Source organism: Gorilla gorilla, chromosome 13 (genome assembly GCF_029281585.2).
Source record: "Gorilla gorilla gorilla isolate KB3781 chromosome 13, NHGRI_mGorGor1-v2.1_pri, whole genome shotgun sequence".
Lineage (NCBI taxonomy): Eukaryota > Metazoa > Chordata > Mammalia > Primates > Hominidae > Gorilla > Gorilla gorilla.
Window position 1 is genome coordinate 124,749,936 of NC_073237.2, and position 27,614 is coordinate 124,777,549.

Here is a 27,614-nt window from a genome sequence, read left to right on the forward strand (position 1 = left end):
TGGTGGTTTGTTTTGTTTTTGAGATGGAGTCTCGCTCTGTCACCCAGTCTGGAGTGCAGTGGCGCGATCTCGGCTCACTGCAAGCTCCGCCTCCCGGATTCATGCCATTCTTCTGCCTCAGCCTTCCGAGTAGCTGGGACTACAGGTGCCCACCATCACACCCGGCTAATTTTTTTTGTATTTTTAGTAGAAACGGGGTTTCACCGTGTTAGCCAGGATGGTCTCGATCTCCTGACCTCGTGATCCGCCCGCCTCAGCCTCCCAAAGTGCTGGGATTACAGGTGTGAGCCACCGCACCCGGCCAACTGACAGGTTTTGTTCATCATTGTGTTCCCAGCAGCAACACTGGCCCTGGTGTGTAATAGGTTCTCAGTGAATGTTTGTCAGGTGGATGAAGCTCTTCAAATGCTCCCAAGTGCTCCATTCCAGCTCTGGGAGGCAGTTTCCAACTGAGGTGGGTTGGAATCAGAGGCTGTAAAGGGCTCTGTATGCCTTCTAGGTAGGCCCTTAGCTTGTTGGCAAAGGGAAGCCATTAAGTGACTGAGCAGGGGACTGATATCACTCATTCATTTACTCATTCAGCAAGCTCTTGGCAAACTCCTATAGAGTACAAAGTTCCGCACTACCTGCTATAATCAAAGATGAATCAGGAAAAGTTTCTGCCCAGAAGGAGCTTAGAGTACAGTAGAAGAATCTTAGAATATGTTTGCATAGAAGACCTTAGAAGATCATTTGGTCCCAAACCTCTTCACAGAATAGGGAAACTGAGTTCCACAGAGGGGTGGGTCACATGGCACAGTGAGGATGAGGCCTTTCTGTGTACCACGTGAGTCCTCCGCTTTCCGAGGACCAGGGCAGTCTCATTTGTCCTTGTTTTATAGGAACAGGGCCTGGCACATTGAAGGGGCTCAAAGCTGTCCACGGAGTTGATTTGTACAATGAAGCCAAGGCCAGAGGAGGTGGGAGGCAGGCAGGCCAGAGAGGAAGCAGGTGCAGGTGAGGTGATGAGCTGGAGGACTGGGGAGGCATGCCAGATTAGAAGGGAGACTCGGCCGGGCGCGGTGGCTCACGCCTGTAATCCCAGCACTTTGGGAGGCTGAGGCAGGCAGATCACGAGGTCAGGAGATTGAGACCATCCTGGCTAACATGGTGAAACCCCATCTCTACTAAAAATACAAAAAATTAGCCAGGCGTGGTGGCGGGCGCCTGTAATCCCAGCTACTCGGGAGGCTGAGGCAGGAGAATGGCGTGAACCCGGAAGACAGAGCTTGCAGTGAGCTGATATCGCACCACTGCCCTCCAGCCTGGGCGACAGAGTGAGACTCCGTCTCAAAAAAAAAAAAAGAAGGGAGACTCATCCAAATTTGGTGACTGTTTGGATATGAGAGAGGGAAAATTAGAGTAATTTGGGTGTTTACTTGGGTGTTTTGGTGGGTGGTAGTGGTATTCCTGAGATGGGGAACACAGAACCTGTTTTGTTTTGTTTGTTTTGAGATGGAGTCTAGCTCTCTTGTTGCGCCACTGCACTCCAGCCTCCCGGGTTCAAGCAGTTCTCCTGCTTCAGCCTCCCAAGTAGCTGGGATTACAGGTGTGCACCACCATGCCCAGCTAATTTTTCTATTTTTAGTAGAGATGGGTTTCACCATGTTGGCCAGGCTGGTCTCGAACTCCTGATCTCAAGTGATCCACCTGCCTCGGCCTCCCAAAGTGCTGGGATTACAGGCGTGAGCCACTGCGCCCGGCTGAGAGAACCTGTTTTAGGAAAGAGTCACTGTGCCAAGAACTTACTCACTCCTCACTACAACCTTATGGGGTTGGGATGTTATTATCCCCATTTTACAGATGAGGAAACTGAGGCGCAAAGCTGTTAAGGGACTTGCCCAAAGACACAGCTAGAAAGTAGTAGGACCTAGATATATTAATTTTTAATTTTAATTTTAATTTCAGACAGTCTCACTGTCACCCAGGGCTGGAGTGCAGTAGTGTAACCTCCGCCTCCCAGCTTGTGCCTCAGCCTCCCAAGTAGCTGGGACTACAGGTGTGTGCCACCATGCCTGGCTTTTGGTAGAGATGGGGTTTCATCATGTTGCCCAGGCTGGTTCTGAACTCCTGGCCTCAAGCAATCCATCCACCTTGGCCTCCCAAAGTGCTGGGATTACAGGCGTGAGCCACTGTGCCTGGCCAGGGCCTGCATATAAAGCTGGTAGTTGTACTCCTAGATCTTTACAAAAAAAAATTTTTTTTTAATTAAAAATTCTTTGGCCAAGCCAGGTGCAGTGGCTCACACCTGTAATCTTAGCACTTTGGGAGGCCAAGGCAGGCAGATCACCAGGTCAGGAGTTCGAGACCAGCCTGGCCAATGTGGTGAAACCCCATCTCTACTAAAAGTACAAAAATTAGCCAGGATGATGGCGCACGCCTGTAGTCCCAGATACTCGGGAAGCTGAGGCAGAAGACTCTCGAACCTGGGAGGCAGAGGTTGCAGTGAGCCGAGGTCATGCCACTGCACTCCAGCCTGGGTGACAGAGCAAGAATCTGTCTCAAAAACAAAACAATTTTTTTGGCCCAGTGTGGTGCCTCACACCTGTAATCCCAGCACTTTGGGAGGCCAAGACAGGCAGACTGCTTGAGCCCAGGAGTTTGAGAGTAGCCTAGGCAACATGGTGAAAACATGTCTCTACAAAAAAATTTAAAAAATTGGCCGGGCATGGTGGACTAGAAGGAAGGAAGGACTTTATCAGTGCCTGTGGTCTCAGCTACTCTAGAGGCTGAGGCAGGAGGTTCCCTTGAGTCCAGCAGCTCAAGATTACAGTGAGCTGTGATCATGCCATTGCACTCCGGAGTCTCACTCTGTCATGCAGGCTGAATGCAATAGCATGATCACGGCTCACTGCAGCCTTGACCTCCAGGCTCAGGTGATCCTCCCCTCACAGCCTCCTGAGTAGCTGGGACAGGCACACTCCACCATGCCTGGCTGATTTTTGAAGAAACATTTACAGACATAGGGTCTTGCTGTGTTGCCCAGGCTGGTCTCAAACTCCCAGCCAGAAGCAGTCCTCTTGCCTTGGCCTCCCAAAGCATTGGGATTACAGGTGTGAGTCACCACACCCATTCCACCTGAACTCCTAGATCTTAACTATTACATCATCCTGCCCTTAACCACTAGGCTACACCATCATCCTCTACCAATGCTGAGTTCAGTTTTGGAAGTGTTGGTGTAATACCCATAGGACGTCTACTTCATTCCATCTCTTTTTTTTAGCGTCTCACTCTGTCGCCCAGGCTGGAGTCCAGTGGCACGAATTCGGCTCACTGCAACCTCTGCTGCTTCCTGGGTTCAAGGGATTCTCCTGCCTCTGCCTCCAGAGTAGCTGGGATTACAGGAGACTGCCACCATGCCTGGCTAATTTTTGTATTTTTAGTAGAGACGGGGTTTCACCATGTTGGCTAGACTGGTCTCGAACTCCTGACCTTGTGATCCGCCCATCGTGGCCTCTCAAAGTGCTAGGATTACAGGCATGAGCCACCGTGCCTGGCCAACTTCATTCCATTTCTGCCCTGGGCTTTTTTTTTTTTTTTTTTTTTTTTGAGACAGAGTCTTGCTCTGTCACCAGGCTGGAGTGCAGTGGCTCGATGTCAGCTCACTGCAACCTCCACCTCCCGGGTTCCAGCGATTCTTCTGCCTCAGCCTCCCGAGTAGCTGGGACTACAGGCGCACGCCACCACATCCAGCTAATTTTTGTATTTTTTTAGTAAAGACAGGGTTTTGCCATGTTGGCCAGGATGGTCTTGATCTCTTGACCTCGTGATCCGCCTGCCTCGGCCTCCCAAAGTGCTGGGATTACAGGCGTGAGCTACCGCGCCCGGCCTGCCCTGAGCTTTTGCAACAGGCTCCAGTGGTCTCGTTGTCTCTTTCCTTATTCCCCTCAAATCATTCTCCATATTGCAGCCAGAAATTATATTTTAAAACACAATTCTAAAATGTCACTGTCTCCCAAAACCCTTCAGTAGTCTCCCACTGCTCCTAGAGACTGAAATGTTTACCTGCTTACAAGGCAGGGGTTGGCCCCTGCGCACCTTTGCAGCTCCCTCTCTAGATGGATGAAAGTCAGGCTCCCTAACTTCCACCTTCCTCTCCGTGTTCCAGCATGTTCTCACCCAGAGCCTCTGGGCCTTTTGTCCTCCTCACTGGAATGCTCCTAGAGGTTTCTCTCCCCTCACAGCCACCTAGTTTACTCAGGTTTTAGAGCTCAGCAAGTCCAGTCTACTCAGTTTTCTTTTTGGAGTTCCTATAACTTCAGTTCCTTTATTTAAGTTTGAGGTTGTACATGTCTTAGTATGCTTATTTGATTACAGTTAGTCTCCCCGCTAGACTGTGAGTGCCCTAAAGGCAGGAACTTTGCCCATCCCCTTTACCACTAGCACCGATCAAAATGCCTGGCACAGGGAGGCGCAATGAACAGATGTTGAACGAGTGACTTCCAAATCGACAGCAAAGGGGGCGGCTGGATAGCGAGTCGCCCGCTCAGGAGAGATTCTGGGTCGGAAATAAAGATCTGGGAGTCATTTATAATTCCAACCAGACGAGTAGATGGGCTGGCCCAAGCGGTGAGTAGACTGAAGAGATTCTAACTCATGCAAGATAAGCATTTACGTGGCTCACGGTCACGTCGCAAAAATCCTGGGGGCTCTCCTCCGCCTGCTTGTGGTCCCGTACAAGGCGCTTCCCACCCTGGGTCTCTAAGCCCAGTCGGTGAAAGACGGAAAGAGACCGATTCACAGCCCCAACAGCGCCGGTGATATTCCCTCTGCCACCCCTTTCCCTCCGCTGCCCTCCCCTCCCCTCCCCTGCCCTCCCCTCCCCTCCCCTCCCCTGCCCTCCCCTCCCCTCCCCTGCCCTCCCCTGCCCTCCCCTCCCCTGCCCTCCCCTGCCCTCGATGACTTCCTCCAACAGCTGACGAAGCTGGATCCCTGGGCACCGCCTCTTCCGTCCGCGGCGCCCGGAGACGCCCGGAAATTTGCGGGCGCGCCGGAAGTTGAGGGGAGTTTCCTGCGAGCTCGGCTTCCTCAACATGGCAGCGCCCTTGTCAGTGGAGGTGGAGTTCGGGTGAGTCACAGAGCTGGGGCGCCGTGGGGATGGATTGAAGTCGTCGGGCCCAGAATTCCTTTCCTTCTGCCGTGGGGCCTGACACGGCCGAATCACTGGGTGTCCCAGTGCCCGCTGTGAGCTACGCTACCCGCCTAGGAGAGTCTGAGAGGCCAGTCTTTCTTGGCAGTGAGGCCGTCTGTCCGGAAATAGAGGCGCACATTGGGAGGGAAATGCTCTCTGTGTACCACTCGGTGCCCTGTGCTCCGCCGGAGTCGAAGGTCGTGACTGTTAGCAGGCAGCCTCTCTATCTTCTTTTCCATTCCTATCTCGGACCAATCCCATCTGTTTGGCATCTGAGCTCCTAGAACCTAGAAGGACCACTCTCCACCCGCTGATTTCATTCTTTGGGCAGCAGTTTCTTTTTACACAGTTATTAAGGTCTTGTTTCTCGTGGGATGTAGTGGCCAGGGCGGGACTTTTTTCTTTTTCTTTCCGAAGACTTGGGGATGGTAAACAGACCTGAGCCTCCTTCAGGACAGTTAGTAAACTTGCTGATTGCTTTCTGCAGAACTGGAGTCAGGTGGAGACACGGGGACAAATAAGAAATCACACTGAAGGGAACTAACAGGGACAGTATAGTATACACAAGACAAAAAATGCAGAAATTGGGACACACACCAATTACTGAAGAAACACAGAGCAGGGAGGAAGTCTACCCAAGGCACTATTTGTGCTTCCTACAAACAGGTTTGTCATATGGTTTCAAAGCTGAGAGAAACTGCAGAGCTTAGAGAGAAGGCAAAGAAACAGGCCGTGAAAGATGGGTGGTGTACTTTACAGTATCACGTGGAAAAGAGGGAATAGGTAGGGGTGTGTGTGTGTGTGTGTGGAATAGGTAGGTGTGTGTGTGTGTGCCTGTGTGTGTGTAGATAAGCCAAGGTCTGTGTGACAGGAAAAGTCTGGGATGGGAATCGAAAACCTCTGCCCAGTGCCTTTCTTCTCATTGGATGCCTCCCATTTCTTTCATGTTTTCCCTTAATTGGGTAGTTCATTCACCAGCCATTTATTGAGTGCCTACCATGTGCCGGGCAGCAAGCCAGACACTGAGGATACAAAGATAAATAGAAGTCTGTCCGTGCCCTACAGCGTTCAGCATTTCTGCCCCTTAGAAGGGGGGTAAGTCTCATGACTAAGTGCATTTTAATTGATATTGTCTGGCTGCCTGGATCCAATTAGAACTGTATTGGTCTGGACTCCTCACTGTTTTGCCTCACTGACCCTTGGCCCAGCTACACTCCCCAAAGCCTGGGATTCTAGGAGGATCCCTGCTTCCTTGACAGACCTCAGCAGAGCTGGAAAGAGAGAAGCCACAAACTGCTGTGTTAAGATTTGTCTGGGCCAGGCATGGAGGCTCATGCCTGTAATCCTAGCACTTTGGGAGGCTGAGGCAGGAGGACTGCTTGAGTCCAAGAATTCGAGACCAGCCTGGGCAACATGGAGAGACTTCATCTCTACCAAAAAAAAAAAAAAAAAAGATTTATCTGCAGACAACTTGCCTTTCATCCTCATGAGTCAGACATGGTCTTTGTTTATCAAGAATGGCTCTGCTAGGTACTGTGCTAGCTCCGTGGGGAAGTCATGTGAGGAAGATGGGGCCATTGCTCTCCAGAGCTTACAAACCAGCACAATTGCCCTTTTTCTGACCCAATCATCTCTAACTTCAGTCTCCCTTACCTCCAAGAGCAATAATGACCCCTGGCAAGGCAGGACAACATTCCTCCACCCACCCACCCACCCGCCTTCTGTCACCTCCTGTCACAGCACAGCGTTCCATGAAAATTGCAGCATTCTCAGGAATGCCCAACATGATGCTCAACCCAGGTTCCTTCTCTCTTTGTCCTTGTGTTGATGCACGTTTTTGCCCTGACCTTTCTTTCATTTCCTGTGTATCTTAGCAGACATGATTCACCCTTATCCAGAACTGGAGCAAATTTGCAAAGGCTAACACGCCCTTCATTTTCTCCCTTTTGTCCCTTAGTGGCCCCACTCCCACTCCAGTTCTGGAAGGGTCTCCCTCCTGAGCAGATGTAGTCCTCTTGGCCCCACCAGCTCCTCCAGAGACCCTCTGGAAGGCCTCTAACACCTTCCTTCTTGTCAGTGACCACGTCTGCCACTCTTTGTCTTCCCCCTGAACTGTTCTCAGCAGAGCGTTTTCTCAGGTCACGCAGGATTCAAAGTATGTAATATAGTTGTGTTTTGTGTCCCTGTGGTCCATGTTGTAAAGGCCCAGATATGGAGTTCTCTCCGTCCCACCCCTCTTCCTCCTTCCCAAGTTGGGGAGGTATTGGCAAAAGGAGGGAATGTCATTGAGGTCAGAGAAGAACTGGGAGAAATGGGCATTTTCTTTCCTTCAGCAGATATTTGTTGAGTGTCTACCATGTGCCAGGCCCTGTTTTAGGCAGAGCTTGCAGCCCAGCAGGTGGAGAGGAAGTAAATAAACAAAATATATATATACGTGTATATGTATGTGTATATACAGAAGATTAAAAGATGAAGATACATCAGAAAAGGTGAAGGCAGTTTTGAGAATATCTATACCTGTCACTGGTATCTACAAACACATCCACCAAGAATTGGGGGGTTGAAGGAAGATGGAGATATGTCAGTTGAGTTTGAATAGCAGATCTTATAAGACATAAGAGAGTCTGGCCTTGGGTCTCTCCTGGGCTAGAACAGGCCCCTTGTCTGCCTCCCTGAATCACTCTTGAGGCTGGGCATGCACCTTCCCCCACTCCAGATGTGCTGACAGCAGAAATGCCAACCCCTCCCTTGAGGGCCAGTGAATTCAGCAGTGACAGGTCACTCTCTGAGCGAGACTGGTTCTCCCTTCATCCGCTTGTAAAGGGAAAAACAGCCTCGGCCTCTGAGCCTGGCACCACCAGGTTTGGCCAGTCTTGGTTGTTTGCCTAAGTCCCAGTGCCTTCAGTTCCCATCCCTCTTCTCTGACCCCCAACTCCTGAGCCCCTTGCCTGTCACCCTCCCCCACCCCAGCTGCTGCATGTGCCAACCCCCCACCCAGGAGAAAACGAGGCTCTTGGAAGGGGATAAATGGAGGCTCTGTGCAGGCTTGCAGCTGAAATGGCCCTGTGCGCGGCCACAGATGGGCCTCCTCTCCCCCTCCACATTTCTGCATCAACAAAGCGTGACCTTGTTTGGATGACAGTCGCCCCATGTTTTCCCCATGACAATGCTTGCCTTGCCTTTGCCTCCCAGCGGGCTGTCTCAGGACATCTCTGTTCCCTGAAATTGGGAAAGGGTGGTGGGGTGGAAGACATCTCATCCTTCAAAAGTCTGGTAAGGCCTTTTCAGTTAAGATCCACAAGAAGTCTGAGATGGGAATTGGGAGACCCAGAGGGAGAAGCAGCATGGGGCGCTGAAAGAGCCCTGGCGCTCATCTCAGAAGCCTCAGCTTCTGGACTTGGCTCCAATCATCTCTGCAGTCCCTGCCTTCCCTTGGCCAGGTGCTGGGACACAGAAATGAACCAAACTCTGCCCTCAAGAGGCTTTCTGACCTTTGGGAAGTCCTGTTTTTTTCTGACCAGTCTGCTGGTGCTAAGCAGGAATCAGTTAGACTGAAATTATAGTTCTGCCCCTGCCTGTCTAACCTTGGACAAGTTGGTTGCTTAACCTCTCGGCTTGAGTCTGCTTTTCTATCAAAGTGAGTTAATAATATCTACCTCCTCCCTTCTTCCCTGGGACTCCCTGAGGATGAAATGAGATAAGGAACATCTTATAAATGGTGAGGCGATGTGAACAGTTGTTCTTAGTTGATGCCAGGCCTCATGGACTCTCTCAGCCTCCAGCACTGTGATGTACCCACCAGGTCAGCAGCAGGTGGCATGGGCAGGAGCACTCAAACCATCATCTGGCCAGAGGAAACCTCTAGATGCACAGGGTCTCCAGAGTGCCTCACAGTGGCTCCCCAACATTTTTCCAGATGGAAAGACTGAAGCTTAAGATTGAGTCAAGGCCAGGCATGATGGCCCACACCTATAATCCCAGCACTTTGGGAAGCCGAGGCAGAAGGATTGCTTGAGCCCAGGAGTTCAAGACCAGCCTGGGCAATATAGTGAGACCTCATCTATGTTATAAAATATTTTTAAATTATTATTAGTTTTGAGATAGGGTCTCACTGTGTCGCCCAGGCTGCAGTACAGTGGCATGACCTTGGCGAACTGCAGCCTCAACCTCCCAGGCTCAGGTGATCCTCCCACCTCAGCCTCCCAAGTAGCTGGGACTACAGGCGCACACCACCATGCCCACCTAATTTTTGTACTTTTTGTAGACACAAGGTGTTGCCATGTTGCCCAGGCTGCTCTTGAACTCCTGGACTTAAGCAATCCTCCCTCGCCTCTCAGCCTCCCAAAGTGCTAGGGTTACAGGTGTGAGCCACTGTGTCTGGCCCCCAAAGTATTTTAATAACAAAGAAAAAAGAAGATTGAGTCACACTTCTAAGGTCTCAACATAGGGAGAGGTGGAGCCTGGGCTTCACATTGGGGCCGGCAGCTCCAAAGGCTGTGTTCTGCACCTGTGTGGTAAGCTGCCTCTCTAGAAGGCAGAGGAGTAAAAACAAGAGTCGGCAAATTTGGGTACTTGATTTTTTTTTTTTTCTTTTTAAATAATTAGAGACAGAGCCAGGCATGATGACTCACAACTCTAATCCCAGCACTTTGGGAGGATTGCTTGAGCCCAGGAGGTCAAGACCAGCCTGGACGACATAGGGAGACCCTGTCTCTACAAAAAATAAAAATAAAATTAGGCAGGTGTGGTGACACGTGCCTGTGGTCCCAGCTACCTGGGGGCTGATGTGGGAGGTTTGCTTGAACCCAGGAGGTTAAGGTTGTATCAAGCTGAGATCACGCTACTGCACTCCAGCCTGGGTGACAGAGTGAGACCTTGTCTCAAAAAATAAATAAGTAGGCCAGGCACGGTGGCTCACGCCTGTAATCCCAACACTTTGGGAGGCTGAGGCAGGTGGATCATGAGGTCAGGAGTTCAAGACCAGCCTGGCCACAATGGTGAAACCCTGTCTCTATTAAAAAAAAATACAAAAATTAGCCAGGTGTGGTGGCATGTGCCTGTAATCTCAGCTACTCTGGAAGCTGAGGCAGAGGATTGCCTAAACCCAGGAGGCGAAGGTTGCAGTGAGCCAAGATCGCACTACTGCACTCTAGCCTGGGCGACAGAGCGAGACTCTGTCTCAATAAATAAATTTTTTAAAAAAGTAAAATAAAATAATAAAATAAAAATAGGCCAGGCACAGTGGCTCATGCTTCTGATTTCAGCACTTTGGGAGGCCAAGGCAGGGAGATTACTTGAGCTCAAGAGTTCGAGACCAGCCTGAGCAACATGGCGAAATCCCATCTCTACAAAAAGTACAAAATTAGCTGAGTGTGATGCCATGCACCTGTAGTCCCAGCTGCTTGGGGGTCTGATGTGGGAGGATTGCTTAAGCCTAGGAGGTCAAGCCTGCAGTGAGCTGTGATTGTGCCACTGAACTCCATGCTGGGTGACAAAGCAAGACCTTGTCTCAAAAATGAATAAATAATAATTTCCCGGGTGCCTAATAATAATAATAATTACATAGAGACAGGGTCTTGCTATGTCACCAAGGCTCTATTTCACTGAGGCTCATCTCAAACTCCTGGCCTCAAGCAGTCATCTCGCCTTGGCCTCCCACAGTGCTAGGATTCCAGGTGTGAGCCACCACACCTAGCCGGTACTTGATTATTAGTAAAAATTATATCCTACTTTGCCACATTAGAAGTCATATTTAGGAATTGGTCACTGGGTCTGGGCAGAGTGGCTTGTGCCTGTAATCCCAGTGCTTTGGGAGGCTGAAGTGGGAGGATTGCTTTAGGCCAGGAGTTTGAGATCAGCCTGGGTAACATAACAAGACTCCATCTCTACAAAAAATTTAAAGATTAACCTGATATGGGCCAGGCGCGGTGGCTCATGACTGTAATTCCAGCACTTTGAGAGGCCAAGGTGGGCGGATCACCTGAGGTCAAGAGTTTGAGACTAGCCTGGCCAACATGGTGAAGCCCTCTGTCTAAAAATACAAAACTTAGCCAGATGTGGTGGCTCATGTCTGTAGTCCCAGCTACTCGGGAGGCTGAGGCACGAGAATCGCTTGAACCTGGGAGGCGGAGGTTGCTGTGAGCTGAGATCACACCACTGCACTGCAGCCTGGGCAACAGAGTGAGACTAAACAGAGTAAAATAAAATTAAATATAAATATAAATATTAATATAAAAAGTAGCCTGATATGGTGGCATGCACCTGTAGTCCTAGCTACTTGGGAGGTTGAACAGGAAGGTCTCTTGAACCCAGGAGTTCAAGGTTACGGCGAGCTATGATTGCACTGCTGCATTCCAGCATAGGCGACAGAGTAAGAACCTGTCTCTAAGAAAGAAACGGGGAGAAAAAGAATTAGTCACTGCACCCAAGGTGTTTCTGCACCTTAGTCTCTGCTTCTCTCCGCCTTCATTACCAGCCCTATCCTCAGTTTTCTGTTTCCGCTACCTCTTCCTATTTGCAGGAGCTCACCTGGCTGTCTTTTTCTCTGGTCCTCCTTTGCAGAGGTGGTGCGGAGCTCCTGTTTGACGGTATTAAGAAACATCGAGTCACTTTGCCTGGACAGGAGGAACCCTGTGAGTATTGGCTTTCTGAACCCCTCTCTTGGGGCCATTGAACAGGAGTTGGTCCATGGGGAACACTCAGCCCCATTCAGGCCTGTGTTCTGCACCCGTGTGCTAAGCTGCCTCTCTAGCAGGCAGAGGAATAAAAACAAGAGTCTACACGGCCGGGCCGGGTGGTTCACGCCTGTAATCCCAGCACTTTGGGAGGCCAAGGTGGGCGGATCACAAGGTCAGGAGTTCGAGACCAGCCTGGCCAACATGGTGAAATCCCGTCTCTATTAAAAATACAAAAATTAGCTGGGCATGGTGGTGCGTGCATGTAATCCCAGCTACTCAGGAGGCTGAGGCAGGAGAATTGCTTGAACCGGAACCCGGGAGGCGGAGGTTGCAGTGAGCCGAGATCATGCCACTGTACTCTAGCCTGGGCAACAAAGCAAGACTCCATCTCAAAAAAAAAAAAAAATACTTGTTAATCTTTCTTGAATAAATATACACTGAGCACCTTCTGTGTAGCAGACCATGTGCTGATCACTGTGGAGACAGACATGAACAAAAGCCAGTCCCAGGCCGGGTGGGGTGTGGAGGCTCACACCTGTGATCCCAGCACTTTGGGGGGCCGAGGCGGACGGATCACTTGAGACCAGGAGCTCTAGACCAACATGGCGAAATCCCCTCTCTACTAGAAATACAAGAAATTAGTCACGCATAGCGGTGCGCGCTTGTAATCCCAGCTACTCAGGAGGCTGGGGCAGGAGAATTGCTTAAATCTGGGAGGCAGAGGTTTCAGTGAGCCGAGATCGTGCCACTGCACTCCAGCCTGGGTGGCAGAGCAAGATTCTGTCACAAAAAAAAAAAAAAAAAAAAAAAGAATGAACTTGCAGATCTTTGGCTGGGTAACTGTCAGGATAGCCTAGGGGCTGGGGACTGGATATGGCAGGTGTTCAGATCTTTTGTAACCTTAGCAGTGGATTCTAGCAAGGGCTCAGGGATGGGATTCCAGTCTCCACCTATGACTGAGATACTTCTGGGGAGAAGAGGGCATCAGTTGTATTAAGAGACAGGAAATGAGGTTCCTGGAGGTGGGCGGTAGAAAGTGGTCAAGTCAGGCCGGGCGTGGTGGCTCACACCTTTAATCCCAGCACTTTGGGAGGCTGAGGCGGGCAGATCACGAGGTCAGGAGTTCCTGACCATCCTGATCGACATGATGAAACCCCGTCTCTACTAACAGTACAAAAATTAGCTGGCGCAGTGGCAGGCATCTGTAATCCCAGCTACTTGGGAGGCTGAAGCAGGAGAATTGCTTGAACCTGAGAGGCAGAGGTTGCAGTGAACCAAGATCGCACCACTGCATTCCAGCCTGGGCAACAAGAGCAAGACTCCGTCTCGAAAAAAGAAAAAGAAATAAGAAAATAGGCCAGGTGTTGGCTGGGCACAGTGGCTCACACCTGTAATCCCAGCACTTTGGGAGGCCAAGGCAGGTGGAGCACGAGGTCAGGAGTTCAACACTAGCCTGGCCAAGATGGTGAAACCCCGTCTCTACTAAAAATACAAAAAAATTAGCTGGGCGTGGTGGCATGTGCCTGTAATCCCAGCTACTCTGGAGGCTGAGGCAGGAGAATTGCCTAAACCTAAAGGGGCGGAGGTTGCAGTGAGCCGAATCATGCCACTGCACTCCAGCCTGGGCAACAGAGCGAGACTCCATCGCAAAATAAAATAAAATAAAATAAAATAAAATAAGCCAGGCACAGTGGCTCATGCCTGTAATCCTAACACTTTGGGAGGCTGAGGTAGGAGGATTACCTGAGCCCAGGAGTTTGAGACCAGCCTGGGTAACATGGCAAAACCTGGTCTTTACAAAAAAATAAAAAATTAGCCAGGCATAGTGGCATGCACCTGTGTTCCTAGCTGTTTTAGAAGCTGATGCTGAAGGATTGCTTGAGCCCAGGAAATCGAGACTACAGTGAGCTATGATCACACCACTGTTCTTCAGCCTGGGTGCCAGAGTGAGACCCTGTCTCAAAAGAAAAAAAAAAAAATACATAAGCAGAATATGTATGGGGAGAAAAAAAGAAAATGGTCAAGTGAGATTTGGCAGGATTCTTCTGGAACTGGACACACATCTGCCAGGAATCAATTATTGTTGCTCAGATTCACTGGCTGCCGGACCTCTCTGTCCCTCCCTCAGGTTGGAGAGCAGTGGCACAGGGTGGGGTCTGTCTGCCACACGTGGAGGCTGGGGGGGGACACTTACTGAGGAGCAGGTCACTGCCCACATTGAGCTGGGAGGGGATATGTGGCTGGGGTTTAGTGTCAGGATTGTGTGTCCCTGGTCGAGGAAGACATGGGTTGCTAAAGGTGACTGTTTCTTAGTTTGACAGATGGCCATGCAGCCTTGGGAGGGCACACGGTGCTCTCAGAAGAAGCTTCTCAAAGATTCAGTCTCAAAGACCTTGCCTGGAAGTTTATTAAAATATCACAAGTTATTATTTATTTCCTGTGGAGTTTGTCTGACATGAAAACCCACAAATTTTCTTTTTTTCTTTCTTTTTTTTTTTTTTTTTGAGATGGAGTCTCGCTCTGTCTCCCAGGCTGAAGTGCCGTGGTGCAGTCTCAGCGCGCTGCAACCCCCACCTCCTGGGTTCAAGCAATTCTCCCACCTCAGCCTCCCAAGTAGCTGGGATTACAGGCAGGCACCACAACACCTGGCTAATTTTTGTATGTTTTTTTTTTGTTTGTTTTGTTGTGTTTTTTTTGTTTTTGTTTTTGAGACGTAGTCTCGCTCTGTTGCCCAGGCTGGAGTGCAGTGGCGCGATCCTGGCTGACTGCAAGCTCCGCCTCCCGGGTTCACGCCATTCTCCTGCCTCAGCCTCCCAAGTAGCTGGGACTACAGGCGCCTGCCACCACGCCCGGCTAATTTTCTGTATTTTTAGAAGAGACGGGGTTTCACCATGTTAGCCAGGATGGTCTCGATCTCCTGACCTGGTGATCCGCCCGCCTCGGCCTCCCAAAGTGCTGGGATTACAGGCGTGAGCCACCGTGCCCGGCCCCAAAGTACTTTATTCTTTCATGTAGTCGGCAAATCTATTTCGAGTGCCCTCTTTGTGCCATCACTGTACTAAGTTACTGGATATTCATTAGTGAGCAAAATAGATGTGGTCCTTGCCCTAGTAGAGTTAGCAGTGTAATGGGAGTGGAGCCAGGGAATAAACAAGTAAACAAATGAATGTATAACTGCGTCATTACAACTTTTAGTAACTGGCATGAGGAGAACAAAAGGGTACTTGAATAGGACTAATAGGTGGTCAGCAGAGGTCTCTTTAAGGAGGTAACATACCAAGGCCAGGTGCAGTGGCTCACTCCTGTAATCCCAGCACTTTGGGAGGCCAAGGTAGGTGGATCACCTGAGGTCTGGAGTTAGAGACCAGCCAGGCCAACATGGTGAAACCCTGTCTCTACTAAAAATACAAAAATAGCTGGGCATGGTGGTGGGCACCTGTAATCCCAGGTTGAGGCAGGAGAATCGCTTGAACCCTGGAGGTGGAGGTTGTATAGTGAGCCGAGATCGTGCCGCTGCACTCCAGCCTGGGCGCAGAGCGAGACTCCGTCTCAAAAACAAAAAACAAAACAAATAAAAGGTAGAAACCAAAATTTAGAGAAGTCAGGGGTCTCACCCCAAGTCATAGAGTTATTTAAATAGCAGGGTTGGGATTCAGAACTAGCTTTCAGGCCACTGAATTTCAGAGTCCTGGCGCTTTGCCACTAACCCATCACCGTCTATCCCGAGAGGCTCCCTGAATTACTCTAACATCTTACATTTTCCAGTGTTTACGCTTTCCTTCATTTATTTATTCATGAGTTCAACAACTACTTATTTCAACTTTCAGATGACCCCAAGAGATAAGAGACCCCTAAAAGAGAAAGAGAAGGAGGGAGGGACCTGAGGCCTGCCCAGAGTTACCCAAGTAGGGAGGCTGGGCTGGGACTCAGATTTTTTTATCCTTCATCTTCCAGCCACTGTTCAGGGAACAGGCAGGGGCCTATCCCCACTCTGGGAAGAAAGGAGGGGAGTGGGAGGGAAGGCACAATGGCCCACTTAGTCTTTGGCTCCTTTGCTGTGAATCCCTACACCTGGTTCCTGTTGTGCCCGGAGGCATGGGTCACACAGCAGACCCATGGTAACCTAGGTTGGTGACCTAGGTCACCAACAGAGCTGGTTAGCAGCTGCCAGGCCTCACCCTGGCACATGTGAGCCCAGCTGGGGGTCAGGGGCCTGGTGCTGCTAGGAGAGTCTTACCCTTCCCCCAAGTCCATGCCCAGATATGTCATCTGGCAGACTTCCCAGCCTAGGGGCTGCCACTTGGCCAAGCGAGTCTTGGAGGTTCCAGCAGAAATAATAGCAGCCGTAAGATTTCAGAATGTGACAAGCCTCACAAATGAGGGAACTCGTGGCTCCTAGGCCAGGGGAGAGCTTCCAACCCAGCCAATTTGGGAGAAATGATGAGCAAGACCTGAGAGAGTGAGACTGCGGGAGAGGAAGGCTGGCACGTGCAGTTGCACATCACTTATTCCTGCCAGCCTCTTTCTTCCCCATCTGTAAGATGGGAGGTTGGGCTCGCTTTGTATGTTATTGAGCTGGTTGTCTCTTTGACGTCTATAAGAAAAGTTTCTTCAAGATCCAAGTATATACAATTCGGTGAAGCAGAGTGTGCTGACCCAGTAAGAAGTTGTGTGAGAGGAGGGATGTCTTAACAGCCATCTCGCTGAAACGGCCATGCAGGCACCCCCCAGCTTAGGGTATTGCGGCTGCTGGGAGTTGGCCTCTGTGATTCAAGCATCCCTTTGACCCAAGGCCCCCTGCCCAGGCCCCAAGTGTAGACATGGCCACCTCACCTTTCCCTGCCTGTCTTCCCCTGTCCTGCCATTGTGCCCCCTCCGCCTGCTCCACTTGTGTTAAAGGGTGGCTGGTGAGGGAGGGCAGGAGCTGCAGGAGCTCCTGGGCGCTTTAAACTGCTTAGCATGCATTTCACAGCCTCTCTGGGGCCAGCTGTTCCTTTCTCTGCTCTCAGGGCCTGTTTGCTGATCCCCTCTCCACCTCCCTCCTCCCCACACCCCTCCCAGTCCCTGTGCAAAATTGCTTTTGAAAAGATCCACTTTCTGCTTAATTAAACAATGAGGAGGTCCCCTCGCACATCTGTAAACCTCCTTCTGAGGCCAGTTTAGCCCACAAACTGCTCCATTCTTACCCCCATTCACTTGTAAATGGCCCCTCTGATGTTCCCTCCACCCCCTCTCCTCTGTTACTCCCCCCTTGCCAGCTCTTTCTTTTCCCTTGTCAACTGAGGCCTGGGGTGGGCTCCCCGAAGAGCCGTCTTGGAGCCTGGTGGACTTGGTGGGGACAGAGGCAGTTTAACCTGTGGAAGAGAAGACTTAGGGGATCCTTTCTTCCAAATCTGAAGGGCCATCCTGGGGAAGAGGGGGTGCATTTGTTGGCGTGGTCCCCGTGGACCATTCAGGCCCAGTGGGTGGGAATGACAGGAAGACAGATTTCTGCTTGGGAGAAAAGAGCTCTTAACAATCAGAGCCGCTCCACAGAGGAGCTGACCTCCTGTCCCTGGAGGTGTTCAAAGAGAGGCTGGATGAGGGTCTGTTACGCCTGCTAGTCAATATCAGATACGACTTTGAGGTTGTTCCGTTTCAGTCCCACGAGGCTGAGGCTGACACCCTTTGGGGCCCTCCCACAGTGGGCAGTCAGTGTCCCCCAGAATAGGACAAGTCCACCAGGGCGAGGGATTCTGGTGGAGCTTGCGTCGGTCCTCTCCACAGTGGGTATCCTCCCTTTGGCAGCAGCCTTTAGAAGGTACTGGAGCCCAGAGGATGAGGAATCTGAAGTCACTGTGGGCTTACAGCTCAGAGCAGCCATCTGTTGAGCGTGTCCTGTGTGTGTGACACTGCCAGGCCTGCCTTGGGCATTGTGCCTTACGTAATCCTCAGCAGCTCTTGGTGTTTGGATTATTATCCCTGCTTGTCAGAGGATGACACTGAGACAGCAAGATGAAGTGACTTCCTAGCTAAGGCCATCGAGCACACAGCCCAGGTCCTCTGGCTGTAGACTCAGAACTCAACCACTCCAGCATAGAGCAGCAGCTCTCATTGCCTGCTCTGCCCCCGATGGACAGGCCAGGTGCCAAGGCATCCTGCACTGGAAACCTTGTATTAAGTGCCCATCTCCCTCCTCTGGTGCTGTGTGCCCGGGGGCAGCCTGGCCGCCAGCACCTACAGCCTCAGAGTGTCATTCCTACCACCTGGGTTGTACTGGGAGCACTGGCCAACCCCAACATCTTGTGGGTTCAAACATCTAACACAGAAGGAAGGTCAGTATCTAGGACCCCTCACTACTCTTGCAGTCCCCTCATTCCCTTTCCAGCTTCTGATGGGAAGATACGGGATGCCACAGAAAACCCCAGCCGGTCCCAGCACTATCTGATTAATGGTTGGCTCTACCTTGCCCTCTAAAGCTGAGGTGCCAGGCCACTGGGCAGAGCGTGCAGAAACCCAGAGAGCGCGAGGGGTATAGGTTCTTCCTCTGGATCCTGGAGTAATTACAGCATTGATATGCAGGGCACAGTGCTGAGAGCTTTGTATATATCGTCTTATTTGATCCCCTACAATGACCCTATGAGACAATGTTAACATCCCCATTTTACAAAAAAAGGAAGCCGAGGCTTCCTATTACCTAAGGTAATAGAACTAGGAAGTGATGGAGTCCAGCTCAAAACCAGGCCTGTCTGACTCCAGGGTCCATGCTCTTAGTCTCTTTCTTCCTCCCTCCTTCCCTCCCTACCTCCCCAGTTGTCCACTCAAGTGATGGTAATGGTAGTGCCATACATTTGAGCTGGATCGTGATTCAAGTGTTGAGTCAGAGACACGTGGAAGCACAGGCCTGGGCAGTGGGGCCTGGTTCCCAGGAATCACATACCTGGGAGATACCGCTGAGGTTCACTGGGAGGGAGAGGCCCCTACGGGAGCAGGCCCGTTCTCAAGGCCTGGCCCCATCTCCTGCTGAGCTTCTTACCTTCTCTGTTCTGCTACCTTGAACCTGCCCATTCCATCCTGCCCCAGCCTTCCCATGTGTTATCCTTCTGTCCAGAATGCTCCCCACCCCACTCATCCTTCAGACCCGAGCTTCACTGTTTAACACCCTCAGTCAGGCCTCTCCTGATCCCAGATGAAGGAGATAGCATTTGTCACAACTAATTAAGTATGGTCTGTCTCCCCTGCTGACCTCTAGCTCCCTGAGGGCAGGTAGCTCTGTGTCGCTCTTGCCCACTACCATCTCCCTAGCACCTTGCACATAGTAGCTGCTCAATAAATATTTTTCTCCTGCGTGATCACACGGGATCCCAGGAGGGAGACCGCCCCTAGTAGGAGAGGGAAGACAAGAGGACACAGAGTGGGAAGGTGAAAGTGAGAGTCTCCAGCCCCCATCTATCACAGAGCCATCCATCCCCAAGCCACCAGCCCCTGACTCTGCTTAACCCTTCCTCCTCCCCTGGGCGCCTTTGGAAGCCGACCATCTGGCTTGGAGGCTATTTGCATATTGTCTGTGCCTCAGCAAGCCTAGCAAGATGTCCCTGGGGGTGTGTTTCAGGCCAGGCCGAGTGGCCCTTGCATCCTGCGAAGGGAGCCATGAGTTCCCCTTCTCCCCACCCCCAAATCCAGGCATGGGGGAACAATACGGGTGGCGATGCGGTAGCCTCGCCATGGTAACAGGCTATCAAAAATGTGGGCAGGCCTGGGTGGGGGGCGGGCAGAAGAGGGAGGGAGTGACCTCAGCAAATAGGAGCATCATGATAAATGAGCCCGCACTAGGCGGCAGACTCATCCCCCAGCTCGTCCCTCTGGGACTCCATGCTGGTGCCATCGTTTGGATGACCCCACCATGACCACTAGCCCTTCCCCCACCCCCAGGCCTATCCAGAGTGGAGCAGAAGCACCTTCCCTTTGGAGGGAGTCAGGGCTGTCCCCTAATTGAGTCCTGGTTCCATGCAGGCCAGGCACTGCCCAGATCTTCTCGCCGCCTCCACACACACAGGCACACCCCCGCCCGCCAGGGCTGGCTGATGGATGTGTCAGACCCCGGTGGCTCTATCGAGCAGCCACAAGATGTATGGGTTGGCGGCCCACCAGACAGTGCCAAGATGGAGGCCAAGGGGATTCAGAGCCAAGGGGAAACCTCTGAAACCCAGACCTCAGAGAGGAACCCAGCCAGGAGTCCAAGTGAGCTGCAGCTAGTTGGAGGCAGCATTTTCCCCATCCCATGCCTGCTCCAGGGACCGTGAAGACTCTGATCTGCTTTGTTTAAAAGGAGACATTAAAATGGAAAGGCAGCAGTCTCAGTCCATGGACACTTTGCCCGTGGCCCTGTGCTTTGCTGGCGTACGATCCAGGCAAGTTGGCACCAAGCAAAGTGGACCATCCAGGCTGCAGGCCTGTCAGAGCGAGGGGGCACGCATGCCAGCCAGCGTGCCTTAACTCCCTGCCCAAGGCTGGGGCCATGTGTGCGTGCCACACTGCGGGCCCAGACAGGGCAGAGCAAAGTCTCCCTGAGTCCTAGCCGCCTTTCCCTTGCGTACACTCTGGACTCCAGGCAGGAAAACCAAGGCCTCACCTGGGACTTCTCCAGCTTAGCCCTGAGCTTTGTCTCAGGCATTAGTCCAGGACAGCAGACCCCTCTGGACGCTGACTCGGGATGAGGGTGGTTAACCCCAACCTGTCTGCTGGCTTCCCAGAGGCGAGTTGTCTCCCTGGGACCTTTATCCTCAAGTCGTCTAAGGGAATGAGAAGGAACTCCTCAGCCTCAGGAGAATGGCCCTGTTTCGGGGGCGGACAGTTGAGGACCATAGGCTTTGAGGTGTTTATAGAGCCACATTTCTGTGTGCTGTGGCCCGATACTGCTGCCCCTAGGAAAGGACAGGTGACCCTGGAGACAGGTGGCTCTGAGCCTCCACATGACATACAGGGAGACTGGTGGCTCCCCCAGAACCACAAGGAGGCAGATCTCAGTGTTAGCTGAGCTGGAGAGGCCCTGTCACCCGAACCTCTGGCCACCGCTGGCACGGAGGGCTCTGGAAACACAGGGTGGTGGCAGGGGAGTGGAGCAGGGATTTGTCAGCATCCCTAGCTGGAGAATGATCCTTCTCTCCCTCTGCCAGAGGAAATTAACTGATGTTATCAGCTCAGCAATTGTTTTTTTCCCCTCACAAAGGGAAATATATGCAGACCCCTCCAAGAGCAAAGCCGAATCCTCCCCATCTGTGACTGGCTGGAGAGATAAAGGTGGAGGGGGCTCTTCAGGGTCCTCTCAGAAGTCCAGCCATGGCAGTTGGAGACTGGCTTCCAGGACTTGTGGGTAGGGGCCTGTCTCCTAACCCTTTGGATGCGACAGTCCTCCCGCCGTCTGCCTTGAATCCCCCCACTATAGGTAAATCCCATTGCCTCTTCTCCAGGACTTCAGCAGTGCCAGGTGCAGCTTTCTCTGAAGATCCACCTGGCAAGTCACTGGCCTGTCCTAACCTGTTTCCTCACCTTTGGAATCTACAAGTTCATGGGCCATCACAGCCTGGTCTAAAAGAAGCCCTCTAAACCCCGTGTGTATTTCCTTGTGGGCCAGGCAAGGCTCTGGGGGGGGGCAGGTGCCATTTGGGTTTGACAAGAGTTTGTTCTGTGCATTCCTTTCCAGGGGACATCCGGAACCTGCTCATCTGGATCAAGAAGAATTTGCTAAAAGAGCGGCCAGAGTTGTTCATCCAGGGAGACAGCGTGTGAGTCCCACTCCTCCCTTCCCTGAAGCAGGCGGAGGGAGGGACGGATATTTGAGCCCCCACCCTCGGGTTCAGTCCTGGCCTTCTCTGAATCCGGTTCTCCCCTTCCTCCTCCCTGACTCTTCCAGCTCTGAGATCTATTTTCAGTTTTCTTGTTACTAAACCAAACTCTTGAGGATTTTTTAAATCCCAGATGAAAGGAGCCTGGTGAATTTCTCAGAAAACTTGGATTCTGCCCTCTGGTTGCCACAGACTTGCTGTGGGACCTTAGGCGACTTACTTCGCTTCTCTGGGCCTCAGTTACTCTCTACACAGAAAGTGCTGAGGAAAAAATGTAGCTAGTACAACTGAAGAGCTAAATATTCTGTTTTATTTCATTGTAATTTAAATAGCTACATGCAGCTAGTAGATTACCATACAGTGCAGCACGGGTCTAGAATTCCAAGGCGTCATTGACTCTGTGCGTGCACACACCCATGCACATGCACACACACTCACTAGGGACACCCCATAGAAGCCCAGTGCAGTCTCCTTGGAAAGGACCAGGTTCCAGTTGCCACGAAGTTACTTCTAAAACAAGGCCAGTCCCCCATGTGAAAGGTGGCCGGTGCAGTTGTGAGGCTCGCTTATTTGCCTCGAAGCACAGGTCACTGTCGGGTCCTAAGGGATCAGGCCTAGGGGATCAGCCCTCCTTCAGGTCATGGTCCAGTGGTCCTGGAGGCCACCTCTAAGGCCAGCAGTGCTCCTTGGGCCATTACCAGTGGGAGCCAGGCTAAGCTGCCTGACCAAATGTTGACCCACCCTGCCTTATGCCAGGCAGGACTGCACGTGAGCATTGCCATGTGGCATGGCAACTGATTCGGAAGAGGCAAAACAGCCTTCTCTCCAGGATGGGCATGCAGAGGCCTAAAAAAAAGCCGAAGTTCTTTTCCAGGGCTAACGAGAATAAGATTAGACCCCTGGAAAAGTCCTACTAATGGTTACCATGACAGTGTGGCAAGCACTCCACACATATCAGCTCATTTCATTTTCGTATAGGACTTTTGGGTTAGACAGTATCACTTATCCCATTTTCAGATGAGGAACCTGACATCAGAAACAAAATGACCTGCCCATGGTCTGGGTGGTGGTGCTGGCTGGCATTTGCACCCATTTTCCATCTGGCTACAGAGACCATGCATGACTGTCTGACCTGGTTTCCTTCACACTCAGACCAGCCTCCCCTTCCTGGGATATCTTTAGCCAGACCCCAGGAGGAAGGCTCCTCAGCACACTCTCCTGCAGCCCAAAGCTCTCAGCCTCTCTTCCTCTGTGCTACTGCCTCCTGCCTCTCACTCCTTGCTACTCACCACCATCTTTCCCACAGGCGGCCAGGAATTCTGGTGCTGATTAACGATGCCGACTGGGAGCTACTGGTCAGTACCTTGGGGGACATCCCTCCCCCAGCCCCTGCCCTTGCTGCTTCAGTGGGAAAGCGTTGGGCCTCTCCTCAGGCACATATAGAGTGGCTGGGTAATCCTCCGCCCCACTCCAGCCCCACACTGAGGCTGCTGGAGTCTCCCACTCCAGGTGAGGAAGGGATGGGTAGCTGGGGACATGGGAGTACTCCTCCATCCTGAAGATTTGCAGGTTGAGGTATAGGATACCCATTTTTCTGGTAGAGTCTGTCTCTTCCAGAGCAGCCAGTCCTCAGCCCCTGTTCTCCCAACTCCTGGGGTGGACCTGGGAAGGTGGCCCTGAGGGTCTCCCGCTCCACTCTCTCCCGCACCAGGGTGAGCTGGACTACCAGCTTCAGGACCAGGACAGCGTCCTCTTCATCTCCACTCTGCACGGCGGCTGAGGGCCCTTCTCTGGGCCTGGGCACCCTTAGAGGGGAGAACGAAGCAATCAGACATCCCCCTGGGCCCTGCTTCCAGGTCTCCCTGTCCCCCTTGCCTGCCTTCTTCCCTGCTCTGTCCCCTAAGCTCCCTCCAGGCAGGGAAAAGAGGCCAGGTGCTAAAAATGAGCCTTTCTCAAGCACGTGAGCAGCGGAAGGCAGACAGGCGCCAGAGCCCAGCACTCCCTTTTCCAGCAGCTGTGGTGGGGGAGGGTTCCCCTCCAGTTTGTCAAGAGTTGGAGGAGGCTCTGTGGCCAGGTGACCTGGCTGCCTTCCACTCCTTGTACCTCAGTCTAAACATGGAGTGGCCGCTGACAAGGTGCTCCAGCCCCAGAGCCAGTGTCTTCATGGGGAAGATGAATGGACCTGAGTAGCTGAAGGAAGGCCCCTCCCTACCCAAAGACTGGAGGCTTCTCAGCCTCAATTTCCCTGTCTGGACAGCTGAGGGCTCTGCCTGTCCCCCACTGCTATCAGTATGGAACCCCAGCTGGGGTCCCCTATTGAGTGCCGACTCCCCCCACCGCCAGCAGCTGCTCCTCCAGCCACACCCCTCCTTCTGCTCCCCCCACCCCTAGCCCTTGACCCTGGCTGGCCTGCCCCCCTCCACAGGCCACCAGATGGGCTCCTGAGACCCTCCCCAGGCTGCTTACAGCTCATTCTGCTGGGGGTAGAGATGAGGGGAGGGAGTAAGTTAAACCTTGGACTAGCAAGTAGAAGCCTGGGGGGATGCGTGTGCCTCAGTTTCCTTCTCTACAACTGAATATTTATAGTGGCTGGAAACTGGGGAGATACTTGGTGGCGCAAATGTCCATTTTCTCTCCCTACCCACCTCCTGCAGGAAGCAGGATGGGGCAGGCAGCACCTGGTAGGCAGAGTGCTTTGCCCCTCCTCCCCTTCCCTTCTGGAAGTCTTGGGGCCTCAGTGCTTGCAACAGCCGGCCTTGGGCAAATAAAAGACTAGGTTGTTTACTAGCCTTGCTTGGAGCTTCATCCTTGGAAACAGGTGGCACCTCATATCCCCCCAGCCGTGGTCTGTGATACAACCTCTCCATCCTCAGCCTAGGGCCTCAGAGCTACCCTTCACCCAAAAGAGGGGTGGGGGTGAACCCTCAGACAATCTGAGAGGGGGTAGTCTAATAGAGCCATCTGGAGAAGGGAGTGGCAGAGCCAGTCTGTGCTGACCAGTCTGTGTCCCGGGACGCATCCCCACCCGTCTGTCCAAGGCTTTGTCCCACCAGCTGCAGCCAGCAGCCTCAGAACCCAAAATGAGGGTAGCATAGATAAGACTGCTGAGCCCCCTTTCTGTCGTCTTTCCTTTCCATGACCTAGAGAAAAGAGCTTTGTTTGCTGGAGGGAGACCCCCAAGAAGAATTAGGATGCTAACATCCCACCAAAAGCATCATCCCACCCAAAATGTTGCTTTTCATTCTATGTCAATAATTTAAGGTGGAATTTCTCTCACCCTGTGGAGATGAAAGTGGCAAAAGGTTGTCCCAGCAGTGTTGGGGGACAGGGTGTGCACATCGTTCTTTTGGGGGTAGATGACCTGCTGGCTTGTGGGCTTTTCTCCAGGACTACTGCAGGTAGAGGCCCTCTGGGCTTGTGTGGAGTGGGAGCAGCCGTGTTGGGACTATGGGGAAGAGCTGGTCTGGGTGCAAATTAAGGCCAGTGTTGGGGTCTGAGTGCTGTCCAGAAAGGCTGTGTGACCAACCTTCACTAGTTCCTGAGGTCAGGGTCTTCATGTTAGGGAACAGAGCAAGAGACTTGGAACAGCTCCCTACAGCTGCACTTCTAGAAGGTCAGCCTGTCCGATTCTTGTAACCTGGAGGTCCCTCCCCATCTGCAGCCCCCTGAGCTGCAGGAGCGGCCCCATCAGTGCACCTGATTGGAACACACTAGATTTCAGGTCCTGGAAACTGGGCGCTAGGATCCGTTTCCCTGGCTGCAGAGAGTGGGAGGCGTGATGTGGAATATCCCTTCTCCCAGCACACCCCAATTAATACTGAAGAGTAGGGCAGGAGGAGGTGCTGGGAAAACCGGGTTTCTTGGCACATGGGGGTGCAAGCACTGTGGTTGAAATTGGCCATGTCCAAGGCGCACCAGACGATTTCAGGTCATTTTTAGCCCTAGACTGGAAGGGGGTCAGGGGACAGGTGACCTGGGCTCAGCCCCCAGCAGCTCCCAACTGCCCCTCTCCCAAGCAACTCCTGATCCCTGCTTTTGAGGAAATAAACAAATAAAACCCCGCTATCTCCGAAGATTTTTCTTTAATGAAAAGGATTCGTTTTTCCAAATTCTATTTCCAAAGCCGAGGAGATTGCCGGGCTGGAGCGCATCGTTGGCGACGCTTGCCCGTCGGACCCTGGCAGCGGCTGGAGGAGGCTCAGCCCATCGGTCCGTCCGGAGGGGCTTGCGGGAGGGGTTGGTTTGTTTGGGATTTAGGGGTTGGTTGAGGATTTGTTTTGTTTAGGTAGGGAGTATTGGGGTGATAAGTTAGAACAACTGCGAAACGAGTTAGCGGGCGCATTCGGCCGGCCTCTTCTTTCACCCCCGACTTCATGCGGCTTGGGCTGAGGGCGGACCACATTCGGCCCCGCCGCTGCGTGCCGGCTTCGTTCCGGCCGAAATTTGAAAGGAGGAAAAACGACGCGATCGACTGGAGGACCCTGCCGGCCGGGACTGGTCACCCGCAGAGGAGAAGGAAGAAGGACGAGGATGCGGATGGCGGCGCTGGTGGCAGGGACCGGCGTCTCTGTGCGCGCGGGCCGGGACCGCGATCCTCGCGCTGGGGCCAGCCAGCCGCCGCCCCGAGAGGTCTCGCCCGCGCTGAGCCCTGTCCCTGGGGCCCCCGCCCCTGTTGCGCCCGGAGCTCAGCCACAGATGTCCAGCCACAATTCTCGGTTGGCCGCAGACTCGTACAAGAATTGCGTTTGGACAATCAGTGGCGAAGCCCCTGAGTTCAGGGCCCTGGTCTCCTGCGGGGTTCCCCTTCGCTCCTAAAAAGCGCCAGTCCAGGACAGCTCGGAGCTGCGCGTCGGACCACCTAGCAGGCGCTCAGCAGCGGCTGCCCATCCGGCGGTAAGGTGGACTAGCAAGCACGCGGATCCTGACCCTGTGCGGGGATCCCCATCGCCCCTGGCGTGGCTCCTTCGATCGCGGCCCGGAGTCCGCAGAGTGGCCCGCGTTGGGTCTCAGCGCCGCCCCAGGTCGAGGGGGAATCTCCTCTGTCTGGCCTGGGGAACCCCGACTCCCCTCTCCCTGCCCCCAGCCTGGGATCTCCGGGAATCCGGAAGGCAGGAGCCCCAGGCCGGGTCGCGTTTCCGAGCCCGGGGTCCGGGCTGCTGGATTCGTGGGTCCCCCGCCCCCGCCCAGCCCCGCGCACGCACCGGCTCGGGCGCTCTCCGCTTTCCTGTGGCTGAGTCGCGGCCGGGGCGCCTGCGGTGGCGGTGGCGGTGGCGGCGGTGGCCCGGGCGGCGGGGAGTGCTGGAATGCGCCGCCGGGTCACCTGCAGCGCCCGTGGAGCCGGACTGGGAGCCGGCGGGCTGCCGAGGCGCAAGGCTGAACCCGAGCGGGCGCCTCTGGCGGCTCGGGGCCGGGGCGGGCTTTTAGTGGGCCGCTCCAACAATACGGGCCTGGCGCGGAGAAAGGGGCTCGGCTGCAATTGGTACTGGATTTGAATAACGCCACGGGGCCATCAATGGTCATTGTGTCGGCGGGTAATGAATCTCCGCTGTCTCTCGGGCTGGCCAGGCAGCTGCAACCTGCGCTCAGGCAGCTCTTAAAGACATAGCGTGCCCCTCCCCGGGGGCCGCCTCCCCCTCTGCACCGGCCGGACCCCTCGTCCTCCCACCCCCACTGGGCGCCCTCAACTCCCGATGCCCCGCCTGTTCCCTCGGCCTGACCCCTTTGCCCATCGCCCCCTCCCTTCTCCTGGGCCAGGCACCAGCATCCCGGCCCTGCTCTCCCGTGGACCTGACTCAGGCCCTGGCCTTGGCTGATCTCTCCAAGAGCACCCAGGGCACCCCAGAGTCTTTTACGGCCCACCCCCTGTCTCCCAGCTGCATGGAAACCAAAGGCCTCTGGAGCCCCCTCCCTAGGCTCCTGCCCAGGGGCTTCCACTGGAGGGTG

General features: G+C 53.1%; 1 protein-coding gene and 1 long non-coding RNA gene across 4 annotated transcripts; one reads left to right on the top strand and one right to left on the bottom strand.

Moving 5' to 3' along the window:
* Window positions 1–4,250: 4,250 nt before the first annotated feature.
* Window positions 4,251–25,744, top strand: URM1 (ubiquitin related modifier 1). Of its 3 annotated transcripts, XM_063697056.1 has the most exons (6): window positions 4,467–4,608; window positions 4,955–5,107; window positions 11,732–11,802; window positions 21,530–21,611; window positions 22,978–23,026; window positions 23,383–25,744. In XM_063697056.1, exons 2-6 carry the CDS (start codon window positions 5,073–5,075, stop codon window positions 23,449–23,451), a joined length of 306 nt encoding a protein of 101 aa, XP_063553126.1. In that variant the 5' UTR covers window positions 4,467–4,608; window positions 4,955–5,072; the 3' UTR covers window positions 23,452–25,744. The 3 variants fall into 3 exon arrangements, with proteins under 3 accessions (XP_063553125.1, XP_018889247.3, XP_063553126.1); XM_063697055.1 differs by having other exon boundaries at window positions 4,251–4,608; window positions 22,978–24,458; XM_019033702.3 differs by having other exon boundaries at window positions 4,251–5,107; window positions 22,978–24,458.
* On the bottom strand, window positions 25,741–27,238 carry LOC129524707 (uncharacterized). The gene is made up of 2 exons (XR_008668579.2): window positions 26,873–27,238; window positions 25,741–26,165 (listed from the first exon to the last, which is right to left on the bottom strand). It is a non-coding gene; the product is annotated as an uncharacterized lncRNA (long non-coding RNA).
* Between the last annotated feature and the right edge of the window lie 376 nt (window positions 27,239–27,614).

Bases quoted from the DNA above. Each gene is read 5' to 3' on its own strand.
- URM1 (XM_019033702.3), top strand. From the start codon at position 5,073: ATGGCAGCGCCCTTGTCAGTGGAGGTGGAGTTCGG. The intron at 5,108-11,731 runs GTGAGTCACAGA...CCTCCTTTGCAG, and splicing joins TCAGTGGAGGTGGAGTTCGG to AGGTGGTGCGGAGCTCCTGT. The intron at 11,803-21,529 runs GTGAGTATTGGC...ATTCCTTTCCAG, and splicing joins GCCTGGACAGGAGGAACCCT to GGGACATCCGGAACCTGCTC.